Below are 22,254 nucleotides of genomic sequence, written 5' to 3'. Positions count from 1 at the left end.
GTTTTCTGATTGAGTACTACTGGTTTATGAGAATTCTATTTTTTTATATTAATCTTCTGTACGTATATCTTGCAGAGATCTTTTATTAATTTTTATAGCTTGTCTGTAGATTCTAGCTATACTCAGGAGTAAATGTGAAACAAAAGCAAAACAGCTTTACATGAATGTATTCCAGTTTCAGATTGACCTGGTTGCTCCTGAAAGTTAATACCTAAAGCTGGATTATAGTGAATCTGCCCTTTGATATACCCAGGATCAAATTAGAATCCTCTCTTGATAAAGATAACATCAGTCTTGAAGTTACTTCTAAAGCAGTTTTTCAGATAGAATAGCACATATGGAAAGACAAGCAGGCACATAAGGAATCACCACAACATGAGTGAGAGCCAATAGAAACTACAGAAATAGACCAAAAGGGGCTCCAGTTATTGGAACTACTAAACACAGAATTTTTTTAATTGTACTTTGTTCAAGAAATTAGAAAACTGAGACATTCCACAGGGAAAATTTTGAAAAAGAATCAAATTAGAAAATCTAGAACTGAGAAATACAGTAACCTAAATGGGATGGATTTAACTCAGTGAATAGATTTGACAGCAAATTAGACGTTACTGAAGAGAGAATTAATGAACTGGAAGACAGGCCGGAAGAAAATATTCAGAATGGAAGAATAACAAAAGGGTGAAACATATGAAGAGAGTAGGAGATAGAGAATACAATAGTGAGGGCTAACGTAAATGTATTTGGAGTCTCAGGAGAGAGAGAGAGGAGTGCAAAAGCATTAAGTGAAGAAATAATGGCTGAAAATATTCCCAAAATGGTGAAAGATATCCAGCCACATATTTAAGAAGTCTATCTTACAAATTCTAAGCAGGATTTTACTAAATACCACATAGTTAAAACTCCTGAAAACCAAAGATAAAAAGAAAATCTTAAAACTAAGTAGAACAAGACAGATTACCATTTGAAAAAGCAGCAAGTGCGCTGTTAACCTAAGAGCACGCAAACCAGCAAGTATGTGCTAATGGAAATATTAAAGGAAAGTAATTCCAGATGAAAGAGTAGGTAAGGAAGGAATGAAGAGCAATGAAATGGTATGTATATGGGTAACTCTGAATGGAAAGAGATTATGTAAAGCATTAACAATGTCTCGTGAGGTTTAAGATATATAGAATTAAAATAATGTCAGTAATATCCTATATGTCACGAGGGGAGAACTGTAGATATAGCTGTAAGGTTTTTGTGTTTTCTAGGAAGTGGGTAAGATCACCAGTTAGTAATACATTTTGATGAATCGAGTAGTTGTGTGGAAATCTAGAATAACCATTTAAAGAATGGTAGAAGAATATATAACTTCCAAGCTGTAAGAGGAGAAGTAATGAAAGATAGGTATTAAATCAATTGGAAAAAAGACAAGAGGAGAAAGAAGAATCTACAATGAGTAAAACAATTACTGTTTAGTAAGATGGTAGACTTAAACCTAAGTGTATCAGTACTTATATTAAATGTAATCAAATCGATGTGATATCAGTGTAAAAATAAACATATAATTCAGTGGAACAGATATATAAAATGCTAAAATAGACCCTGAGATATTTGATTTCTTCAAAGGCACCAAGATAATTCACTGGAAAAATGGTTTTGGTCAACTGAATATAAAATAACGAGGACAAGCCTTTACCCCATTTCAGTGCACAACATTAATTCTAGGTAGGTCATAGGCCTAAACATAAAAGCTAAAACTATAAAACGTCTGACAGAAAACATCTGAGAATAGACTTAGGACTGTTGGTAAGATGTGGAAAGTACTAACAAAAGAAAATACTGGTTAAATTGGATTTCATCAAAATTAAAACTTCTGCACTTCAAAAGTACTGGAAAGAAAATGAAAAGGTAAGCTGTGGACTGGAAGGAAGTGTGATGAGGATACGCAGCTAAAATTTTATAACTACTTAGAAAAATGATTTCACAGTGTCTAGTAAAGCTAAAGATTTGCGTGTCAGACGACTCAAAATTCCATTCCTACATGTTGTATGCCCATGAAAAATGTGTGTACATGTGCACGGGGAGATGTGTACAGGAGCATTCACGGGGGTATTATGTTAGTAAAATACTAGAAACAGCTCAGATGTCCATCAACAATAGAATAGATAAATGGCTATACTATGGATAAAATAGGATATACTATACAGTGAAACCTGTGAGAGCCGGAACTCTACAGGACTGCCTTGTATTTCCAGGTCTCCCAAGCTTTCTGTCTTTGACAGGGTGCAGTGTTACCTCTTTTCCCTTGCTCATTTCGTGGAAGGTATTTGAGTTTTTCTTCTCTGACAGGTTTCTGCGTTTCACTGGTTCTGGCTTTCCCAAGTTTTACTGTATATACTTATAGAATTGTCTTGGAAGAAGTACAACCAGAATGTTGCTTAGAAGCAAGGATGGCGAGACTACAAGACTATGTCTTATATACTTTGGACATGTTATCGGGTGGGATCAGTACCTGGAGAAGCACATCTTGCTTGGTAAAGTACAGCATCAGGGAAAAAGAGGAAGACTCTCAATGAGATAGATTGACCCAGTGGCTGCAGCTGTGGGCTCAAGCATAACAATGATTGTGAGCATGGCGCAGGACCAGGCAGTGTTTCTTTCTGTAGTACGTAGGGTGGCTGTGAGTCAAAACTGACTCAACTGCTTCTAACAATGACAACTCATAGGATAGAAACTATGTAGCAATGAGAAAGAATTAACTGTACTTAACATTAACACGGATGACTCTCAAAGATGTGTTGTTGCCTGAAAGAAGCCAGATACAGAAGAGTGCACACTCTGTGATTCCATTCAGGTAAAGTTCACAAACAGGCAGTGCTAGCCTGAAGAGCTTAGGAATACGTATTTGGGTGGTGAAACTATAATGAAAAGCCAGAAAACAGTTAACATAAAGGTCAGAGTAAGTGGTCTTCCCGACAGGGAAGGAACGGTAATTGGGTAGGGCATCTCCTGAGGTGCCCACAGTGTGCTCTCTTTGTGGACCTAAGCGGTTACCTGGATATATACACCTAAATATGTATACATATACACATATATGCATACATGTATACATGTAACATATACATATATAAGATAATTGAGCTGTATCTTTGTTCCATGTGTATTTTATTCACAATAAAAATAAAAAGAGGAATATGTAATGACATGGGTAAATGTTAATATCTTATGCAATAAAGGCATGCTACAAAAAAGTATGTTTAGAACACTCACAATTTTTAAATATATGTTTATGTATGTGTGTTTATAGATATACACACACACACACATCAGACACAGTAAAAACAAAGGAGGTACACCAGAATGCTAACAGTGGATGTCTCTGGATTTTACCTAGAATATTCGATATTTCATAGCTAGCAAACTCTTCATTAAATATTATTGAATAAAATTAGTACTTCTAAAGGGCATTGTGTGTTATGGAGAAGATTGGGCTATTGCCTTGTTCAGGAAGGATTTAAGGGTACTCTATGAGTCAGAATCGACTCGACGGCACTGTGTTTGGTTTTTTTTTTGCTAAGAAGTTTTTAGAAAAGCTTTTCGGCAAAAGATACATATACAATCAGATAGAGACATACAGACCAAAGGTTGTGGTTGTTAACAAAATACACCTTAGCTACAGTAGTCTTTTAATCCTTGACTGCTTCCGGCAGCCAATATTTCCTTTATATTTCAGCACAAAAAAGAACAGCATTTTTTATGTAGTTAATTAAAGGAAAATGGCCATTTGATTGAAAAAAAGAAATATTGCCTAAAGCCGTAGAATTTGGTCAGACCACTTGACCTCTGTGTCTTCAGTTTTCTATCAGAAAAGCAGCAATGCCTGCGTTTTGGCGTTGTTTGGAGTGTGATGTAGCTACTACCATGTACAATTATACAAGCGTAGCATCATGTCAGTATTGAAGCAAGAGTACCAATATCATGCTGGACCGTGCTGAACTGAGTTCTGGGAGCTGTTAAGAGGGCAGATTGGCATTGGGATTAAGAGTTTGGGTTCTGGAATTGGATCTGGATTTTGATTCCCACCTCTACTGCTTACCTACCTGTATAATTGTGAATTTTACTTAACCTCTCTTCCTCCATTCCCCGTGAAGGAAATGGGAAGGAAAGCTTTCATTTGGATAGCGATAGTACCTCTTCACAGGGCTGTTGTGAGGGTAAAATACAGCCTCAGTCTAGTGTTCACGCACGAAGTAGGTGCTCATCTAAATCTTAGCCCTGGTTATGGAGCTGTCTGGGACGTGCTTTCCATTGGCCAGCAAAAGGAGCTGAGCCTGGGACAATAGCCGCTTTTTTTCGAATATGCAACAGAGCCTTGGTTTTTAAGAACATTTGATACTTGATTTTTACCAAGCAAACACTGTCATCTATATAGTCATTTGTGGGGGATATTTGCTATGATTAGACACCAAGTGTAGTCTGCATTCTGGAAAGGAAGTTGGAAATTGGAAGAGGAGAAAAGGGGTGACAGGCTAGATAAACTTTTCCCTATTTTTTCAATTTTATCTAAATTATTTTTTCCTTTTTTCCCCCGGTAATTTCTCAGAGTATCAGTGATCTCTGAGATTCTTTCCATTTTGCATGTGTGTTCCTGAAAAATAAGTTAGTGATATTGTACCAAATCTTACTATCTTACAGATTTCCATTTTGATTTTAGAGGAAACAGTTCCCTATTTCAAATTGTATGTGTGTGGGGAGGGGGTGTGGAGGTAGATGCTGATGCTTCAAAGAGAAAACCAGCCAGCCGCCTTCCCCCTTGATCAGCTCTCTGAGTCATTAACCATATACAGTGTTCCATTGGAGTTTCTCACGGATTTAGAGGGGTTGTGCCTTATAATCTGAGGTCGGGAAGCCTGATGCTTTGTAGGAGTAGACTGGTTCATCTCCCATTAATTGCTTTACTAATTCCATAGCCCCAGAAATAATATTTAGTTTGCTCAGAAAATTTTGAGGTCAGTAGAGTGTGGACATTAACTTTCAAACTCCTTTTGCTATACAGCCTTTGTTGTCATTTTAGGTGCCATTGAGTAGGGTCCAACTCATAGTAACCCTACAGGACAGAGTAGAACTGCCCCATGGGGTTTCCAAGGAGGGGCTGGTGGGTTTGAACGGGTAACCTTTTGGTTAGCAGCTGAGCTCTTAACCACTATGCCACCAGGGTTCCTTTGCTAGAGTCTCGGAAGGTTAAATTCTTTATGGTCTTTTCCATGGGTTGAGCCCTCGAGAAGAACAAGAACATAAAACATATGATGCCTTTTTTCTTAAGATTCTACCAACGGCAGGTCTGTACCTGAGAATGTGAAGATTTCAGCCTTATAAGAATGTTGGATTGCAGCTAAGTCCATGCTGAGCTCTGCTTTCAGTCTGCACTGCACTCCCCTGATCCTCTGATGTTAATTTTCTCTGTAGCCTTCAGGTTACTGAGTAGCTTAGCTGAGTGATTTGGGGGACATTTTGACTTGAATAGTATGTCAGGAATTGGTTTGTTGTCTGTCTATGTACCAGCGTTTGGAGAATCTTGAATGTAGTATAAAGTTAGGGTAACTCGTACCCCATCAACGTTTAAAATCTATATGGAAAAATCACACATGCGCCAATTTATGATCTCTAGGCACATCAGTTTAGTGACACAGTGATAGACAGGAACAAATTTCGGGGAGCCAAATATAGCAGCTGCCAGCTAAGAAGAGAATTAGAAAGTGTGGAAACGGATAGCCCCTCTCTAGTATTTGACACCTCACACATGCCTCCGTGATGGAGACCCCTTTCTGTCTCAGCCCTCCATCCATCACATGTCTCCTCTAGCAGGGCATGTAGAAACCTGGGCAGAATTTTTATTAATTTGTTTTTAAGGTTAAAATAAAGGACATTTATAATGCACAAAACAAGAATATGGAGGCTGGTCAGTTCAATTCCACAGTTATAACAGCAGTTCAGCAGTGTCCTCAAGGACCTGAACTCTCTGCACTTTCTGGCTCCTGGTCCTCAGTCGTGTTGGCTTTGTCCTCAGGCTTGTGTCCACATCACTACAAGATGGCTGCTGCAGATCAGAGAGCCTTTGGTCCCAGGACTCAGACAGGGCTTTATATCACTCGTTTTAGGGGTCCATTCGCGGGCTTTTCTTTGCTCAGACAGCTGGAGAGCGAAGAGCTTCCTCTGGAAGGGCGGGCAGTATGGGAAAGAACACAAGCAAAACTGTTTTCTGAAGAGGTTTTAATAATACATCTTGGGCATTTGGTACAAATTAAGTGACTGTATTTTTGAATATGTAGATTCGAAACATCATATATGTTAAAGGATGCATATAACCTCCAAAGCCAATAGAGTCTTAAAATACATGAGGATTCAGGGTATTGTTTAATTCACTAGTTCCCTAAAAAAATGTGTGGGTATTTGACTGTTCTCTCATTTGCTCCTTTTGGGTTTGTGTATGCTGAAAGTTTCCTCAAACACAACTCCTGTGCACAGAATTTATTCTGTTTTTTCTTATGGCTTATTTCTCTATATCCATTATCTTGGGGCATTATAGATGCTTAATGAACATTGTTGACGAATAGACTGTGATGCTCAAGATAGACCTTTACCCAGAATATTCTCCTCCCAGACCCCTCCTTAGCTGGAAACCATTTTCCTTGTGAACCTAGTAAATGATGAATTTATGCCATAACTTTTGTTGGCCTTAGCAAAAACGAACCAAACAGTGGGGGAGGGTGCAGTAGGGGGAGGTCAGAAGTGGGGAGCTCAGAGTTCTAGCCTCGAGAGCATATGACTGCTCCCCTCGCCACCTACCCACCCAGTGTTTCCCTTTGGGATCCCTTCTCAGTATTAACACATTGGAGGAGAGTAACAAATAGCACACACTGGGGTCAATTTCTTTTTTTTTTTTTTAATTAATTTTTATTGTGCTTTAAGTGAAAGTTTACAAATCAGGTCAGCCTCTCATACAAAAATTTACATACACCTTGCTATACACTCCTAATTGTTCTCGCTCTAATGAGATAGCACAGTACTTCCCTCCACTCTCTCTCCTCATGTCTATTTGGGTAGCTTCTGGCCCCTCTGCCCTCTCATCTCCCCTCCAGACAGGAGATACCAACATAGTCTCATGTGTCTACTTGATCCAATAAGCTTGTTCTTCACCAGTATCATTTTCCATCCCATATTCCAGTCCAACCCCTGTCTGAAGAGTAGTTGGCTTTGGGAATGGTTCCTGTCTTGGGCTAACGGAAGGTCTGAGGACCATGGCCTCCAGGGTCCTTCTAAACAAAACGGGGTCCTTCTAGTTGGGGTGAATTTCATAATTGCAGTAAAACTGCTTTCCTAGTCTTTATGGTGTGAGTCTCATTCCAAAAATTACGCTCTAAGATTAGCACATACAGGAACAGATAGTTGGCTGGCAAACTACCTGGCACAGGTCATTTAGTTCTCTACAGCTTTGTCTAGTCAGTCAAACCCAAAGCATTTTTGGATCCAGGACTTTCTTCCTCTGGTTACCATGTAAGTCAGTTGTTTTTTCCTTTTAGTTCTAGCCAGTTTCTGCCCCTAGTATGAGATAGCACTGGTGTTTCAATGGTAGAATTCTCGTCTCCCATACAGGAGATCTGGGTTCAATTCCGGCCAGTGCACCTCATGCACACCTACCACCCTCCTGTCAGTGGCGGCTTGTGTGTTACTATAATGCTGAACAGGTTTCTGTGAGCTTCCAGACTAAGATAGACCAGGAGGAAAGACCTGGTGAGTTAACTTCTGAAAATCAGTCAGTGAAAACCTTATGGATCACGAGGGCTTGATCCGCAAATGATCATGGGGATGGAACAGGACCAGGCAGCGTTTTATTCTGTTGCAGGTGGGGTTGCCATGAGTCAGGGCCAACTCACCGGCCAACAACAACCCCAGTATAAACTGGAATTTTCTCTCTAACTCTGTTGACCACTGAGAAAGTGGTTTGCTCTCTAGCTTGTGTCCTTGGTTTTAGCTCAGTTGAATCTAAGCAGTTTAAAGACATTTTCTTGGCTAAAGACATTATCTGGTCCTCAGTTTACACAGTACTGTCAACTGCTGACCAACTTCTCACTTTGAGGTCTTTATTCCTGGACTTATTTCTCCAACTGCACTTCTGTCTTATTTACAGTTTACTGTCTTCCTTATTAGTTGTTGGCCACCAACTTGCCTATTACATATTTATTTCCATCATATTTTTGACACAGAGACTGACACTTTGTCTACCGTTCAGTTGTTAATAACAAATACGTTTTGGTGTACAATGAGGAGGGATCTGTTTATTACATATAGATATCTAAGATTGATTTATTCAGTAGTTTACAAAGATTTGAGCTTCATGTTGCCATTTTTTTCTTAAGATGGCCATCAGCAACTCTACCAGAGTATATATATTTGTGTGTGAAACTGAGGCAAGCAAGGCATAATCCCAAAACCAAACCCACTACTGTTAAGTCGATTCTGACTCATAGGGACCCTATAGAGTTTCCAAGGCTGTAAATCTCTGTGGAAGCAGACAGCCACATCTTTCTCCCAAGGAGCTGCTGGTGGTTTCAAACCACTAAACTCTTGTTTGGAAGTCAACTGCTTTAACCACTATGCCACCAGGACTCCCAACTCATAATGAACTGAACCCACTCCTGTTGAGTTGATTCTGACTCATTGTGACCCTATAGGACAGAGTAGAACTGCCCCGTAGGGCTTCCAAGGCTATAAATCTTTATAGAAGTAGAGTGCCTCATCTTTTTCCCATGGAACACTGGTGGGTTCCAATGGCAACCTTTTGGTTAGCAGCTAAGTGCCTTAACCACTCTGGCACCAGGGCTCCATAAGTCATAATGGGAAGCTTTTATATATAAAACAGGCTCCTTCAAAGGTGGTTTTCAATTTTAAAGAGAAATTGACAAAATTGGACTATGATGGATTTATAATTGTAGTCAATCATTTCTCAGTACTTTGGAGAAACAGTCCTTTGGTAAGGTATCACTTTTCCTTGGTATTAATTAATTAATACATCAATTCATCCATTTATCCATCTATCCATCCATTTTATCCACCCTTTTGTAAACTGGTAAAAGTGGAAAGAATTAGAAGCCAATCTATGATATAAGGCTGAAGATGACAACACTGTGATAATGAGTAAAGTGTGGTGTCGTTGTTTTTATTTCTCAGTGCCCAAATTTCCTCTGATGCGTTTAAGAGGTTTCATTCATGAAAATAAAATTAAAAAAAAAATTATTCACAGTATTTTGGTGTACTATAAAAGTCTAATTATTTGAACTGTAATTTGTTCAGATAGCATTTGGTAGAAAAATATACGAGACATAATTAATTGTTTTCAAGAGTGATAAGGCAGATCTATCTGCAGAGGACAATTAAAAAGAGTAGCAGGGGGTATTGATTGCTTCTTAGAGGAAAAAAAAAAAGATTTTCCATATCTAAATGTTAGCAATTGAGAGAGAAAAATTCCCAGTTGGGAAGTCTGTTTTGCGGTTGCTTCATTGCCAGGTGTTTGACATTGAGTGGAGTCTTAGATGAATGAAGCTTATGGCAGTCTTTGGGAATGATGGACTCCAAGGACCTCAGCTTCCTGCTGTGAGAGCGCCTATTTTCAAAGCAGGCCAGTTTCATTGGGAATGTAATTGTGGCCTCTATGCTTCTTCTAGTGAAGACCAAAATTTTTTTCCACTGAATCTGAGAGAGCTGCAGAAGAGGATACCTGACTGCTAACAAAATAAATTTCATAGTGTTGACAATGAGTGATCTGCATGTTCTCAAGTGTTAATAGAATTTAACTCTGTCACTTCTTAGCAGGAATAAATGTTGCAGTTATTTTCTTTTGGCTTGGTCCCTTTTAACACTATTGCATGCTACAGATATGACTTACAATCACTCTAAATTAAAAAAAAAAAATCCAAATAATATGATAGTTTGCTTTGAGACGACTCCTATTTTCCCCTTTCCCTTTTTCTCTCCTTGACCTAGCAGCAGGAAGCCTTTGTTTGAGGTGTTCGTCTGGAACAACTTTTCCACACTTGTTTTCATGTTCTGTTAGATTACAGGGCAGCAGGCCTACCTTTGAAGCTCCTTTCTCTTTTGTTTCTTTGCCGTGCACTCCAGTAATTAACTTTGTCCTTCTTTTATTTGTTCCAGTCAATCGCAGGCCACTCTGCTGAGCATCTTCTCCCAGGAGTACCAGGTTAGAAGTTTTCTCCTTTGTGAGGGTTGACAGGTGCCTAATTGAATGATGAATGTCCCTTTATTTCTTTGTAATTGAACTGCCAGCTCTCTGATTGGGTTGGAGGATGTTCTCCTTTCCACATCAAGCACCGCCTGTGTCTCAGTGGAGGCCTGCCAAGCCTACCCATCCATCTGTCTAATAACATCTAGCCTTTGCTTATTTGGTGGACCTGTAATAAATTATGCTAAACCATTATTATTCTGACAATAATAATTTCCCTGTGTTGCGTGGTTCCATGTGCTAAATGTTTGCTGACTTGCACTGTCAGTACTGCTTTCCATTGCTGACAGAGATGATGATAAATGACCATTGCTGGAGTGGCAGAAGGCAAGAGAGGCAGAAAATGGAGTCATTTATCATGAGATGACAGGTGTCAGTCAAGTGGCAAGTCTCTATGGAATTACTTTTTGTAGTTTTCAAATAAGTTGTTTTTAAGCAGTGTTCTTCCTGGTTAAAAATGGCAATTGGATTGTAAAACTAGAGTGCCAGGGACTTAGATGGAATTGGATTGAGGGAAAATTAATACAAAGGTTGAAGGAGGGAACAAGTTTTTCTTTGCCCTCTGCAACCCTAAGCAAACTTATTTAGATTCAATTACTGTGACCCTGTTGGCTTTTACATATATACTGTATCTTGAGGTACAGTCTGAAGACATGCCAGCCAAGTGGTAGAGATTAAAATGCATAGGTTCATAGAGTAGGTGGGAAAAAAAGACCTACCACCACCCAGATCCCCAAACTATTATTCAGTTTGCCCTATATGCAAGACATTGCGATCAAGAAACTTGTACTTTTTTGTTCTTGAACCTGATATGTGACACAACTTAAAGATCTTTTTTTGTTTTGTTTCAGAAACACATTAAAAGAACACATGCCAAGCATCATACTTTGGAAGCGATTGAAAGTTATTACCAGAGGTATGACCTGCCTGCCCCACTAGAGGGTATCATAATACCTATTGATCGTAATAATAATTATGGGTAAATTAGGTTATTAAATTAGTTTTCTATATAAATAACCCAAGACATTGTGTCTTAAGTCTGTTACTTAAGACTTCAAGTATTTTTTGAATGATTTTTCAAATGCTTTTTTTTATATATCCGAAGAATATGACGAGACTATCTTGACTGTATGTGTGCACACTTGAGTGTATGTATACATACTATGTAAGAAATAGTTACAATATTATGAAATTTCATTGGCCACATGAAACTTTTTATAAATGCATAGCTTATATAAATTCATATTCCATGTATGCATAGGCACTGGGTACATACATATGTAAAAGTTCTAAAGCCAATTTTTATTTATAGCAGCAAGTTGAAAAGATGCGCTAGAAAGTAAGTTTGGATTTTGGCATAGTTATATTTTTCAACATAGGTATTAGGCTAGCCATTTTAAAAATGAAAAAAAAGTATCAAATATGGACATACGAACATATATAATAATGTATGACTATTATATTTCATATGGTGTTTTGTATTTTAAAAAAGAATATATTGGGTGTTAAATCAGCAGCATAATGCCCAGGGGATATTTTAAATTTTAATTATTAGTATTTTTACTTCAGCCTAATTTATTATAGTTTTCAGCCTCATCTTTTAAAACAAGCAGAACCTTTAAAATAGCCTGCTTTGTTTTTTAATTCTCAAATTTATATTTCCTTTGTCATATAACTGAATAATTTTAATGGTAAATGGTAATGACTTACATTAGAAATGGTGGGTTGGTTTCTTAAATATTTCAAGGACATATAGGTAAATCCTATGGAAAAACTGTTGGAAATACGTTCTTAAATTATTCCACTTAAGATTGACATATAAGGCTTATCTGTGGTAAAAGCGTGATACCACGGATTACAGATGAGTGGTTTTTATACACGAAAATTTTATGAATGAAATAAATATATGGTTAAAATATTGGTGTCATAGTTCCCTAAAGTCATTTATTTTTGAATTGAGAAGTGTTTATTGCTAAGTTATGAAAGGAGATTTAAAAAGAATAGTTACGATGCCATATGTGGTAAAATGATATATTCTATTTTGAGAAGTAATATCTGTTACAGAAAGGTACACACACACACAATTTTATGTTTAAGAGAGTTCTCTAAACAAGCCTTGGTAAAGTTTGAGTTGGTTTATCCAAAAGGTGGTATAATCTCCTTGGTGAAATAAATATTTAGATTAAACTCATAAGCCAAATTATACAGATAAAATGAAGAAGGGCTCATGAAGTGCTCTGAAGCCAACAACGGTTGCTTTGGCATCCACACCTTCAAAAGAAAGAGACTAAAAAGTTACTTCCGTGCAAAAAGTGCGTTCTTACTTGTAAATATTCATAGTTTTAGGCCATCATATAAAAGAATGATCTTATATCCAGATTTTTAAACCATGTTAACCTAAGCAGAGGAGAATAGAAAAAGCATTTTAGAAGAAAGGCTACTGTCTCCTAGAAATGTGAGACCCACTCTGTGATAGTGGAACTACCCTCTGATAATTGTCTCCTCACTGTAAAAAGACTGTTTTAATTCAATAGATTCTAAGATCTCTAGGTGCTGCTTAAAAAAATCTTGCCTAGCTTCATTAAAGGTACGTTCAGTTATTGAAGTATGAACATCCTTTTTGTTGGATTATCTGGAGAGTTTAGGCCATAAATGGAAATCTTTTCCTAAAGTCTGCTTACTCCATGATGATGAACAGTTGAGGGGATAGTAATGAGAATACAGATATTTATTTTTATTTCTTTAAATCTGTTTAAATGCGAGAGTCTCAATCATTCTGACGAGCTACAGCATTTGAAATGAAAGTATGAAATTAGTTTGTAATGGACAGACTCAGAAGAGGGGAATTTGGCCACTTTCTTACTTTACCAACCTGTGCTCTGACATTCCGGCTCTGTAGTTTGTGCCAGGTACAGGCCATGTTGTTACCTTTCGGGTGTATTGAGCTCACCACCTCGTGCTCTAAATGTGCCGGTCAAATGTCCATATATTCTCTCAGGTATATTGGCCTTATAAGATTTGTGTTTCCTTGATTTCTGCCTGATTAGAATAAAGACAAATTGTATTATATCAACGTGTATTGATTGTTTGACAAATGTTAACAATTTCTTTATTTTTACTCTTATTATAAAAATAATGCTCCTTTATATTGAAAATTAACCACATTGGGGGTGGTATTAAAAAATATCCAGAGATAACCACTTGGGTATTTTTCACTCTATTCTTTTTTTTTCAATTCATTTTTATACAGATGAAGTCATACTGTATATACGTAATTGTGAATCTTGAATTTTATACTTGGAGCAATGTATATGACATAATATTATTTTGTAGAAAATCGTTTATAAACATTTTGTTGATTGCATTACTTCATCATATAAAATACTATAATTTATGAATTACTCTTCTATTGAATATATGTTTCCAGTGTTCTGGTATAAATAATGCTGTGATAAACATCTTTGTGCAAGAACCTTGGCTTTTTGGATTAGTTTCTTAATATTTCTGTGTTTGTAATTATTGTCACCAACAAAGTCAACATTAAAAAAATTATTATATGTTGACAAATTACCGTCTAGAAAGGTTGTACTACAGTTCTCCTAGTAGCATAAGAGAATTCCTTTGTCTCTGCGTTCTCTCTAGCTTTGAGTTGCTCTCAATTAAGAATTCAGAGTCAGTATTTAAAACCATGTGATCCACAGTGTTATCCATCATGGTTAACTGAGACACAGCAGTGGAAATGTTTTCTCAGGCTTCTGAATTATTTAGAAACTGTCCTCAGTTCTCCACATTCTGTATGTATAGGCAGAGCTTGAGCGTTCATTTTGAAAACGACTCTCTTCTTTTACATTGTCCTAATGCCCTTTTATTTCCAAACTGGAAACATTCCTGGCAAGATTTATTTACATTTGTCTAAATTGGTGAATATGGTCGTGCATACACACATTCACACACACACACAAGTTAGTCAGATTTTCAAGTCCCTGTCAACAGCAAAGTTTAGACATATTCTCTCCCATCTCTTCCATTCTCTCTGTCTGTAGGCTATAGAGAATCAGATCAGTTACATCCATTCAAGCGTTTACACGTAGAAAAGTTTGGTTCAAATGTTTTTGACGTCACATGATAAAAATAATCATTCTGAGAATTTGATTTTTTTTTAATTAGTACCATTGCTTTTCATTCACTATGTCCCATATCCTATGCTAGGAATTGAGTATATAAAAGTGAATAAGACACAGTTCCTGCCCTCAACTGCTCTGCTTAGTGGGAAACCAGCTATGTGCTTAAATCAAGAAAACACTAAGAGAAGTGCTAGTGGAGGTATGTCTATACAAAGTGCTGTGGGAGTCCCAACAGTTAGCGACATGGAGTGTCAAGGACAACTTGAATAAGCACAGTCTAGAAATAAGAGTTGCCTTTTCTAGTTCGTTAAGGAAGGAGAGGGCATTCCAAACTGAGAGAACACGGTCTGTGGCAGAGTGGTGATGTGGAGCAGCTATGAATGTCCTTGTGCCAGACAATAGAGAAGAAATGGAGCCCAGCAAGATAAGCCTGAAAAGGTAGGCAAGTGCTAAAGGGTCTTGTTCAAAGGAGTAGTTTTTTTTTTTTTTTGGTTTTTTAATGGGCAATGTGTATCCCGTGGTGGATTTTAAGCAAGGGAGTAGTACAATCCAGTTTTCATTTGGGGAAGAAAATTCTGTGGCAATTTGAAAGGACGAATGGATCACCTGAGCACCTGAGGCAGAGGAACCTAGTAAGTCAGCTCTTAGCATAGTTCAGGTGAGAGAAACTGGTGGCGGTGGCAGTGGGCTGGGTTCCAGAGATTTTAGAGATAGAATCAGTGAAGCTGGTGTTTGGATGTAAGTTTATGTGGAAATTTTGGTTAGGTTTTTCCCAAGTTTGCCATTGCAGTTATTACGAAAATATGAAAGATAAAAATAACTTTGCCTTATATTTGAAATGAGCACATATTATTTTAATCTTAGGTGCTAATGGATCTTTCACACTCAAAAACACAATAAACTGGACTTTCTCTGAGGAATTTTAGGGATAATTTCGCCCATGGGATCTAAATCGGTTAGTCCTCCTGTGGCAAAGCTAGAAGATAATATGTAGCTTCTGTGAAAAATAGTTTTAATTGGCAAATAGGCATCAAGAATGGAGCCCAGGTCACCTTCATGTAGTGCTCAGGGTGACATGCTTATATCCCGATTCCAGTTCAGACCTTTGTTAAGGGTCCATTGGATGAGGTTCAACAATCGTTTGTACAGCTCTAGCTGCCAGTCTAGATGGGGAGAGAAACAGTTATAACCGTGTGAAAAGTGCTGTGCCATGAATTTGCCCAAGTTGCTGTAAGGATGCAGGGAAGGGTGGCATTAGGAATCCCTGATTATGCCCTTACTGAATGTTTTCTGTAATTAGTCTGCCCCTTCGATTGCATACCTGAAAATTTGAATAAAGCCTGATTTATCAATTGGGTGTGAAGGGCAATTAAAGTTCCCAAAAGGGACAAATACAACTTCAAATTAATTTTAACTTAAATTTTTTCCCCTAGCACTTATGAAGTGTGTAGGATATAGTGGTGAAAAGGGGACTAAATACATTCAGAAGCAGGTCTCTCCTTTTCAGCATATATATGCATCTCACTAGGCCTTGGGGAATCAGGATTCCATTTCCAAGCTTTACTGCTTACCAGCTATTGTTTACCAGTGCCCTGGGGTTTGTTTTCTCTATATGATCAACTAGGAAGCTTTACCAACCCCACAATTGAGAATTTTCATTATTAAGTATATAAGTGCTTATTAAGCATCTAAATGGTAATAACTATAAAAATGTTTTGAATATTTATACTTTTAGACTGTATAGATGTAGGGGGGTTATAATTATTGTTTGACCATCTCCTGTTAATTTTGAGTTGAGAGAGGTGTGCCATTGATCACTACCAGATAATCATTGTTGGAACTTCTCCATGAAGCTATGTAATTTTGACTTAAGACAACAGACAACAGTTCTCTGGCCCAAGAAGTGCTCCGGTGTTCTAGCTACCTCTTTCATTATTTCCGGTCAACTCTCACCACACTCTCTCTGGCCACACTGGGGGCCTTGCTGGTCCTCGGCCACCCCGAGCACATTCCTCCATTTGCATGTAACGCTCTCTTGCCGCATATGGTGGCATGGCCCTTCCTTTCTTGGTGGCTTCTACTCAAGGGTCACTTCCTTAGAGAGCAGCTCCCTGACCAGCCTATCTACATTTATTTTTTATCGTAGCATATGCCATTATGTAATTCTTTATATTTCGATTATTTTGCCTCCCGACTGTACTATAGTGTCTGTGATACCAGGGACCATGAATGTTTTGCTTCTTCAGAACCTGGAATAAGGCCTGATACATAGTTAGCTCTCAAAAATATTTGGGAGATAAATGAATGTTAATTAGGCAGAAAGTTGTAAAGACATCCTATCAGTATAGGCTTATACACCTTAACTCGGAATCCGAATCCTTAATCAGTGTGCACTTGAGATGATTCCGAACACACGACTGGGTAGACGTAACTGAACTGATTGGTGGCTCCTTGACCGGGCCTCTCGGTGTAATGGAGATGGTTGTGAAAGTTGACTTGAGGTTCTTAGCCGACCTCTTTCCCAGGGATCCTTCTCTAAACTCTACTCGCCTTGTTTTTCTCACTTGCTTCTCAAAGTACTTACTTCCCATTTAAGTCTCCAAACAAAACATTCAAGCAGGGCCCTAGCATGTTGAAAATAAATTAAAAAAAAAATTGCTTTGAAATTGTAATGATCCTGAGACTGTCCCTACCTCAAATAACCTTTTACCCTACTTTACTCACAAGAGGATTGCATATCTTTATAACCATGAAATAATATAATTTAGCATTTGGTCCTGACAGTTATATGAAAGACCTTATATGTTAAACTTATCTTTTGCTCTCAAACAAATATCCCAAATTTATTCAGCTCAAACAATATACAGTAGAGAAATGTCCATACTTAATTTTATTTTCTTATCCAACATGACTTTAAAATTAGTGAATTACTGATTTATTAAAGGAAGGAAAAAAAAACCTGTATACACACTATATAATCACCTACTGTAAGGCAAGAACTATACTAAAATGCAGTTCCCCTACCTTTCAGGGGTATTCACCCTTCCTGTGAGTGATAGGGGTGTTGAGGTAGACAAGTGACTAGACAAACACCGCTCTAAGTGACAGAGAGATGTACAGGCTACTCCTCGATTGCGTTTGAGGGACACTTAACTTGCTCCTGAATTGTGGTGGATTGAAGAAGGTGACATCTAAACTGAATCACGAGTTGTCCAGGTGAACGGTGAGAGTGAGGGCCCGTGAGTAGAGATGAAGCTGACAGAGTAGGTAGGAACCAGATTTTGAAGACCTTCTATAAATGGCTATGATTTGAATGTAGGGCCTTTGAAGTGTTTTAAGGAGGAAAATGGCACATTTAGATTTTTGTTTAAAACAAAAAATCACCTCAGCTTCCATGTCTAGGATGGATTTGGGAAGTCTTTTTTTTTTTCTGTTTTATTGGGGTTAGGGGTCAGGGAAAGCTGGAGGTTATTTAAGAAATCCGAGAGAGAAGATGATGGCTTCTATTGCTTGTCAAAGGTGTGCTGACCCATTGATGACAAGCCTGTTCCATTTCTTTTCTTTTTTTTAATAAAATGTCAACTAGTCCTATGAAACAGAGATAAATAAAGCAATGAGATGGTACACGAATGTTTTATTCAGAGTATAAGACTGAACTTTTCCCGTTGCACGCAATGGTTGTCTGTTGTATAGACAAAGCCGGTGTGATGTGCATAGTTCACTTCACTTGTTAGGAAGTGAAAACAAAGGAAACCCATGTGCTCATACCTTCTGCCCCCAACTTCAATAAATCCATTACCAGTGGTTTTGAGGTAAGTTGTTTTTGTTATCCTTTTCCGTCTGATCCTTTCCTATGACAGTAGCATACTTTAACTAGAGTTGAGCGTGGCATTTGCCCAGGAGAAACGTGTACACACAGGGGAGGCTGACATGTCTATGCTGGCCTTTTCTTGTCACTGCATTACCACTTGGCTTTGTCTTGTCTAGGTACCTGAATGGAGTGGTGAAAAATGGAGCTGCCCCAGTGCTCCTGGAGCTGGCCAATGAGGTAATGTTATTGTTGTTGTTATTTTATTTAAGCCTGCATAAAACCTCAGGGAACTGTCTAGAGTAGATTTGCTTAGAATTGTAATTAACTTAAAAAAAGAAAAGATTTTGAGGTGCATTAGACATTTAAATTGCTCCCTGGTCTCTTTGTACTTTTAGTAATTGGACAAAGAACTTCATGTATTAATAAATCAGGTAACATAATTAGTCTCTTTCTTTTAAGGCAAATGTATAAACAGCTTCTTGGTTTCTTATTTTTTGGAAAATTTCAACCAAACAGCTCAGGACATGCCCTTTCTAGGCTGTGTTGTCTTAATTTAGTATGGGAAAAACCTTTGTCAAATACAAAGACATATGCCAAGACAATTGATGCTAACTATTTTTTTTTTATTATTATAGAAATGGAGAATTTGTATATTTAGAGATGCGACATTTACTTGATTCTCTTTTTTTTTGGTTAGTAAACTTTTATTATAATGACGCATACATGCCTTGTAGAAAAGTCTCTCTCTTAACATGGAAAAGCACAAGTGTTCTTATTAACACCAAATGTAAGGTGATGTATTGAACTTATTTGTTAACTCTGATCTGCTTCTGTTTGGGGAGACAAATAATGGCCTTACATTTAAAAAAGAAAACCCTCAAGAGTTCCCATGAATGAAGAAGCTGTAAAAAGTTCATAATAGTTGCAGGGAGCATACCGAGAAAATAAAATATTTAATTCCTAAACTTTAAAATATTTATCCATTGTAATAAGAGCAATACAATATTTAGTCTGACTTGGAACTGCTCATGCAAACCTCATAGGGATGGAATGAAATGTACACTGTTTCTGTGTTGCATTATAATGGAAAACATAGAAGCAAGGCAGAAAATGTGTGTTTGCATTAAAGATGACTCGGTACTGTGAGCATTAAGTGTTGCCGTAGCAGCAAGTTCTACATGTTATATTAGCGAGGAAGGATGGCTTCCCTCACAGCTTCTGTCTGCCGTGCACCGCTGCAGTCAGCGAATGAGCAATTACCTATCAGTTACCAGAAGGTTTTAATGGGCTAGGCAATGTCTACCCAATCTGATAGGATAGTTAACATATAGAATGGATCTCTCTCCTCCTCCTAGCAAAACATGTATTTTATTCTTTTTCTTTTTTCCTGTTCCTGGAGCAGAGCCAGAGTGGTTTTTGAATGTCTCCAGTCTTGTTTGTTCTGAGTTGCTCCTGTTAGTAACTTAAGGTGCCTGAGCTATAACTGGGAATTTAGTGGCTGTTCAAATATGGTGCCCATTTTTATAGATGATCTTGGTGCTGTATGTTTTGTACAGTAACAATTTATATTCATTTGAATTTTTAATGAATATTTCTGTTGGGCTTAACTTATTTCGCTGACCTCAACTTCCATTTTAGAGTGATATGGAAAATTTTAAGCCAACCAACACATTTTCTCCTGCACCAGTAAACCTGTTATTTAGCATGAAGTATAGCAATATTTAGCCAAAGAAATAATTACTTAAAGATAGCCCCATCTTCTCCCTCCCTTCCCCCCCACCCCCCCCCCCCCCCCCCGTGGCTGCAGAATAATAAGAGAAGATAGCACTTTCTGCAAGATTGCTAATGCATTCGGGAAATTTGGGAATGGCTGATACCAGATCATGGCTTCGAAACAACCAAGCTGCCATTTTTATATGATAGTTAATGCTTATACACTTGCATCTGGTGACAACTGATGTGACGGCAACACCTTATGAGGCAGTATATATTTAATCCATAGAAACTGTAAGAATTAATGAGTAATATATAACATAGGTGCATCACAATGTGTGGCAGGTCTCTTAGCAAGAGCCCCGCGGCACTGTGGATTTGGGGGGCCGAGGCTACTTGTGGCCATCATGGATTTTAGAAATGTCTTAACACTAATTTTTCCTATTTCAGGGCTAAAAATGAACATTTTCAGAAACCTCACATTGTTAGCAAGAATAAGACCATTCATTCTGTTCTCTCCACACAAATATTTTCAAGTGAGATTTGAAGCACTATGAATTTTACTTACATGCTAAATTCTGACATGAAGCATGATGGCCCTGTTTCAGAGAAAGATGGACACATGATTAATATGAAAATTAGGGAGATGCAAGTACCTGAACTAATAAGGTAGTCCTTATTCAGGCTGGACTACCTTCAGTAATTTCCCCATTTTTCATGTGTCAGCTCTGATGTGGGTTACTAGGAATAAGCAGCTTCGTGGAAAGCATTTCTTTCTACTTGGGGAATTTCAGGGCATCCAAGTACATACATATTTGAAAAAACTGTTCCTACAAATGAAGCCGGGCTTTTTGTCTAGTTACTAAATCAAGATAAAATTTTGGTATGAATACGGGTCTTGAAAACCTGTCAGGAAAAATTCATGGCGATAATACATGACGAACATTTGCTACCTTACACCTCAGATAAAAAGACTTGTTTCAGGGAAGCATTATTGCTCTGGAAACAAAAAGGAAGAGAGAAAATATGTATTTGCTGGTGAAATTAAATCAATGGTTAATAAAAGATCTGAGAATCAAAGAGAAGACAGTATGTTTCCAAAAGAGAAGGTGCATTTTTAATTAATCAGAGTGACCGCTGGACTGATGATTCCTTGTTTTCTATTTGATCCTTACCTTCCTGGGTTCTGTATTAACTGAATTTATACGTAACATTTCAGATAGGCCTAAGGATGGTGATTTTATGTTGCAGCCATTACTATTGTTGTATTTTATTACGAATATCTCTGCAATATAGCCATTTCTCTCTTCGTCCAACATGATATTTTATATGTGAAGAACTTATACCAAAAATTCAAGTTAAGTCTTTAAAGATACAGTGGAATCCATCAAATCCACATTTTTAATGACTAAGGGCGATTAATCTAGCTTCCGAGAATACACTGACTCAATAACAAAAAAGGCTTTTTTTTAATTTGAAATCACATTCAGAACAATGTCAGTGTAGACAATTGGATAGAAAAGATGGCTAGGATAAAAAAAAATAATACTGGCCTACCAAGGGAAAAAGATTGAGGAGAGGTGAGAAAAGCCCACTTTGCTGTTGTAGATGCAGATGATATTTCTATCCTTTTTGCTCCAGTATTGTATTCAATAAATTTGACCCACTTCTTTTCAATAACACAGACTATGCTTGTTTTAATTTTGTTATAATGGAAGCCACCAAGAGTGGGAAAGATTTTAATGAATGTTGCTTGCCGTGGTTGATTAAAATTGACTTTATCTTCAGTGTTGACAAAATATTGGCGTATCAGCTGCTTGCACAACTTGGCAGTTTTTGTTTTTACTTCTGTTTTGTAAAGGTGAACTATGCACCCTCATTAATGGCTCGGATTATCCTGGAGAGGTTTCTACAAGAGCAGGAAGAAACTCCACGTGAGTTACCTTTGTTTTTTTTTTTTTCTTAGTGGTACTCTTTTATTCCCCCCCTCCAATTTAAAAATAATTTACACAGTATTTCAAGTCACTTAATGAGAGCCAGATTCCAAAACAGCTATCATGAACAGTTAATGACAATTAAATGCAATATAAAAGACCACCCACAACCTAAAGACTCTTCAGAATAATACACCCTTCTTTGTCTAAATCCCACATTCCCCTCTCCATTCAGCAAAACAGACAATGTGTATGAAACTCAAAAATCGATTCATCTTTCATATACAGAACAAGATACATCATTTAAAACACCACTGTCAGGAACTGGCTCTAAAAGAAACATTCATCCTTTTTATTTTAATTCAGCAAGACTAGAGAAATACTACTTCC

General features: G+C 37.6%; 1 protein-coding gene across 1 annotated transcript in view; it reads left to right on the top strand.

Annotated features, from left to right (window-relative positions):
- The window catches only part of CDIN1 (CDAN1 interacting nuclease 1), a 250,163-nt gene that overhangs the window by 49,318 nt on the left and 178,591 nt on the right, over nt 1-22,254 (top strand). The window contains exons 2-5 of the mRNA XM_003418729.4: nt 10,195-10,240; nt 11,134-11,198; nt 18,394-18,454; nt 21,792-21,864. Coding sequence (XP_003418777.1) covers nt 10,195-10,240; nt 11,134-11,198; nt 18,394-18,454; nt 21,792-21,864 — 245 coding nt within the window. The remainder of the gene's footprint in view (nt 1-10,194; nt 10,241-11,133; nt 11,199-18,393; nt 18,455-21,791; nt 21,865-22,254) is intronic.

Source organism: Loxodonta africana, chromosome 10 (assembly GCF_030014295.1).
Source record: "Loxodonta africana isolate mLoxAfr1 chromosome 10, mLoxAfr1.hap2, whole genome shotgun sequence".
Classification (NCBI taxonomy): domain Eukaryota; kingdom Metazoa; phylum Chordata; class Mammalia; order Proboscidea; family Elephantidae; genus Loxodonta; species Loxodonta africana.
Note: the sequence above shows the minus strand (reverse complement) of the source record. Positions and strands in the feature narration are given on the sequence as shown.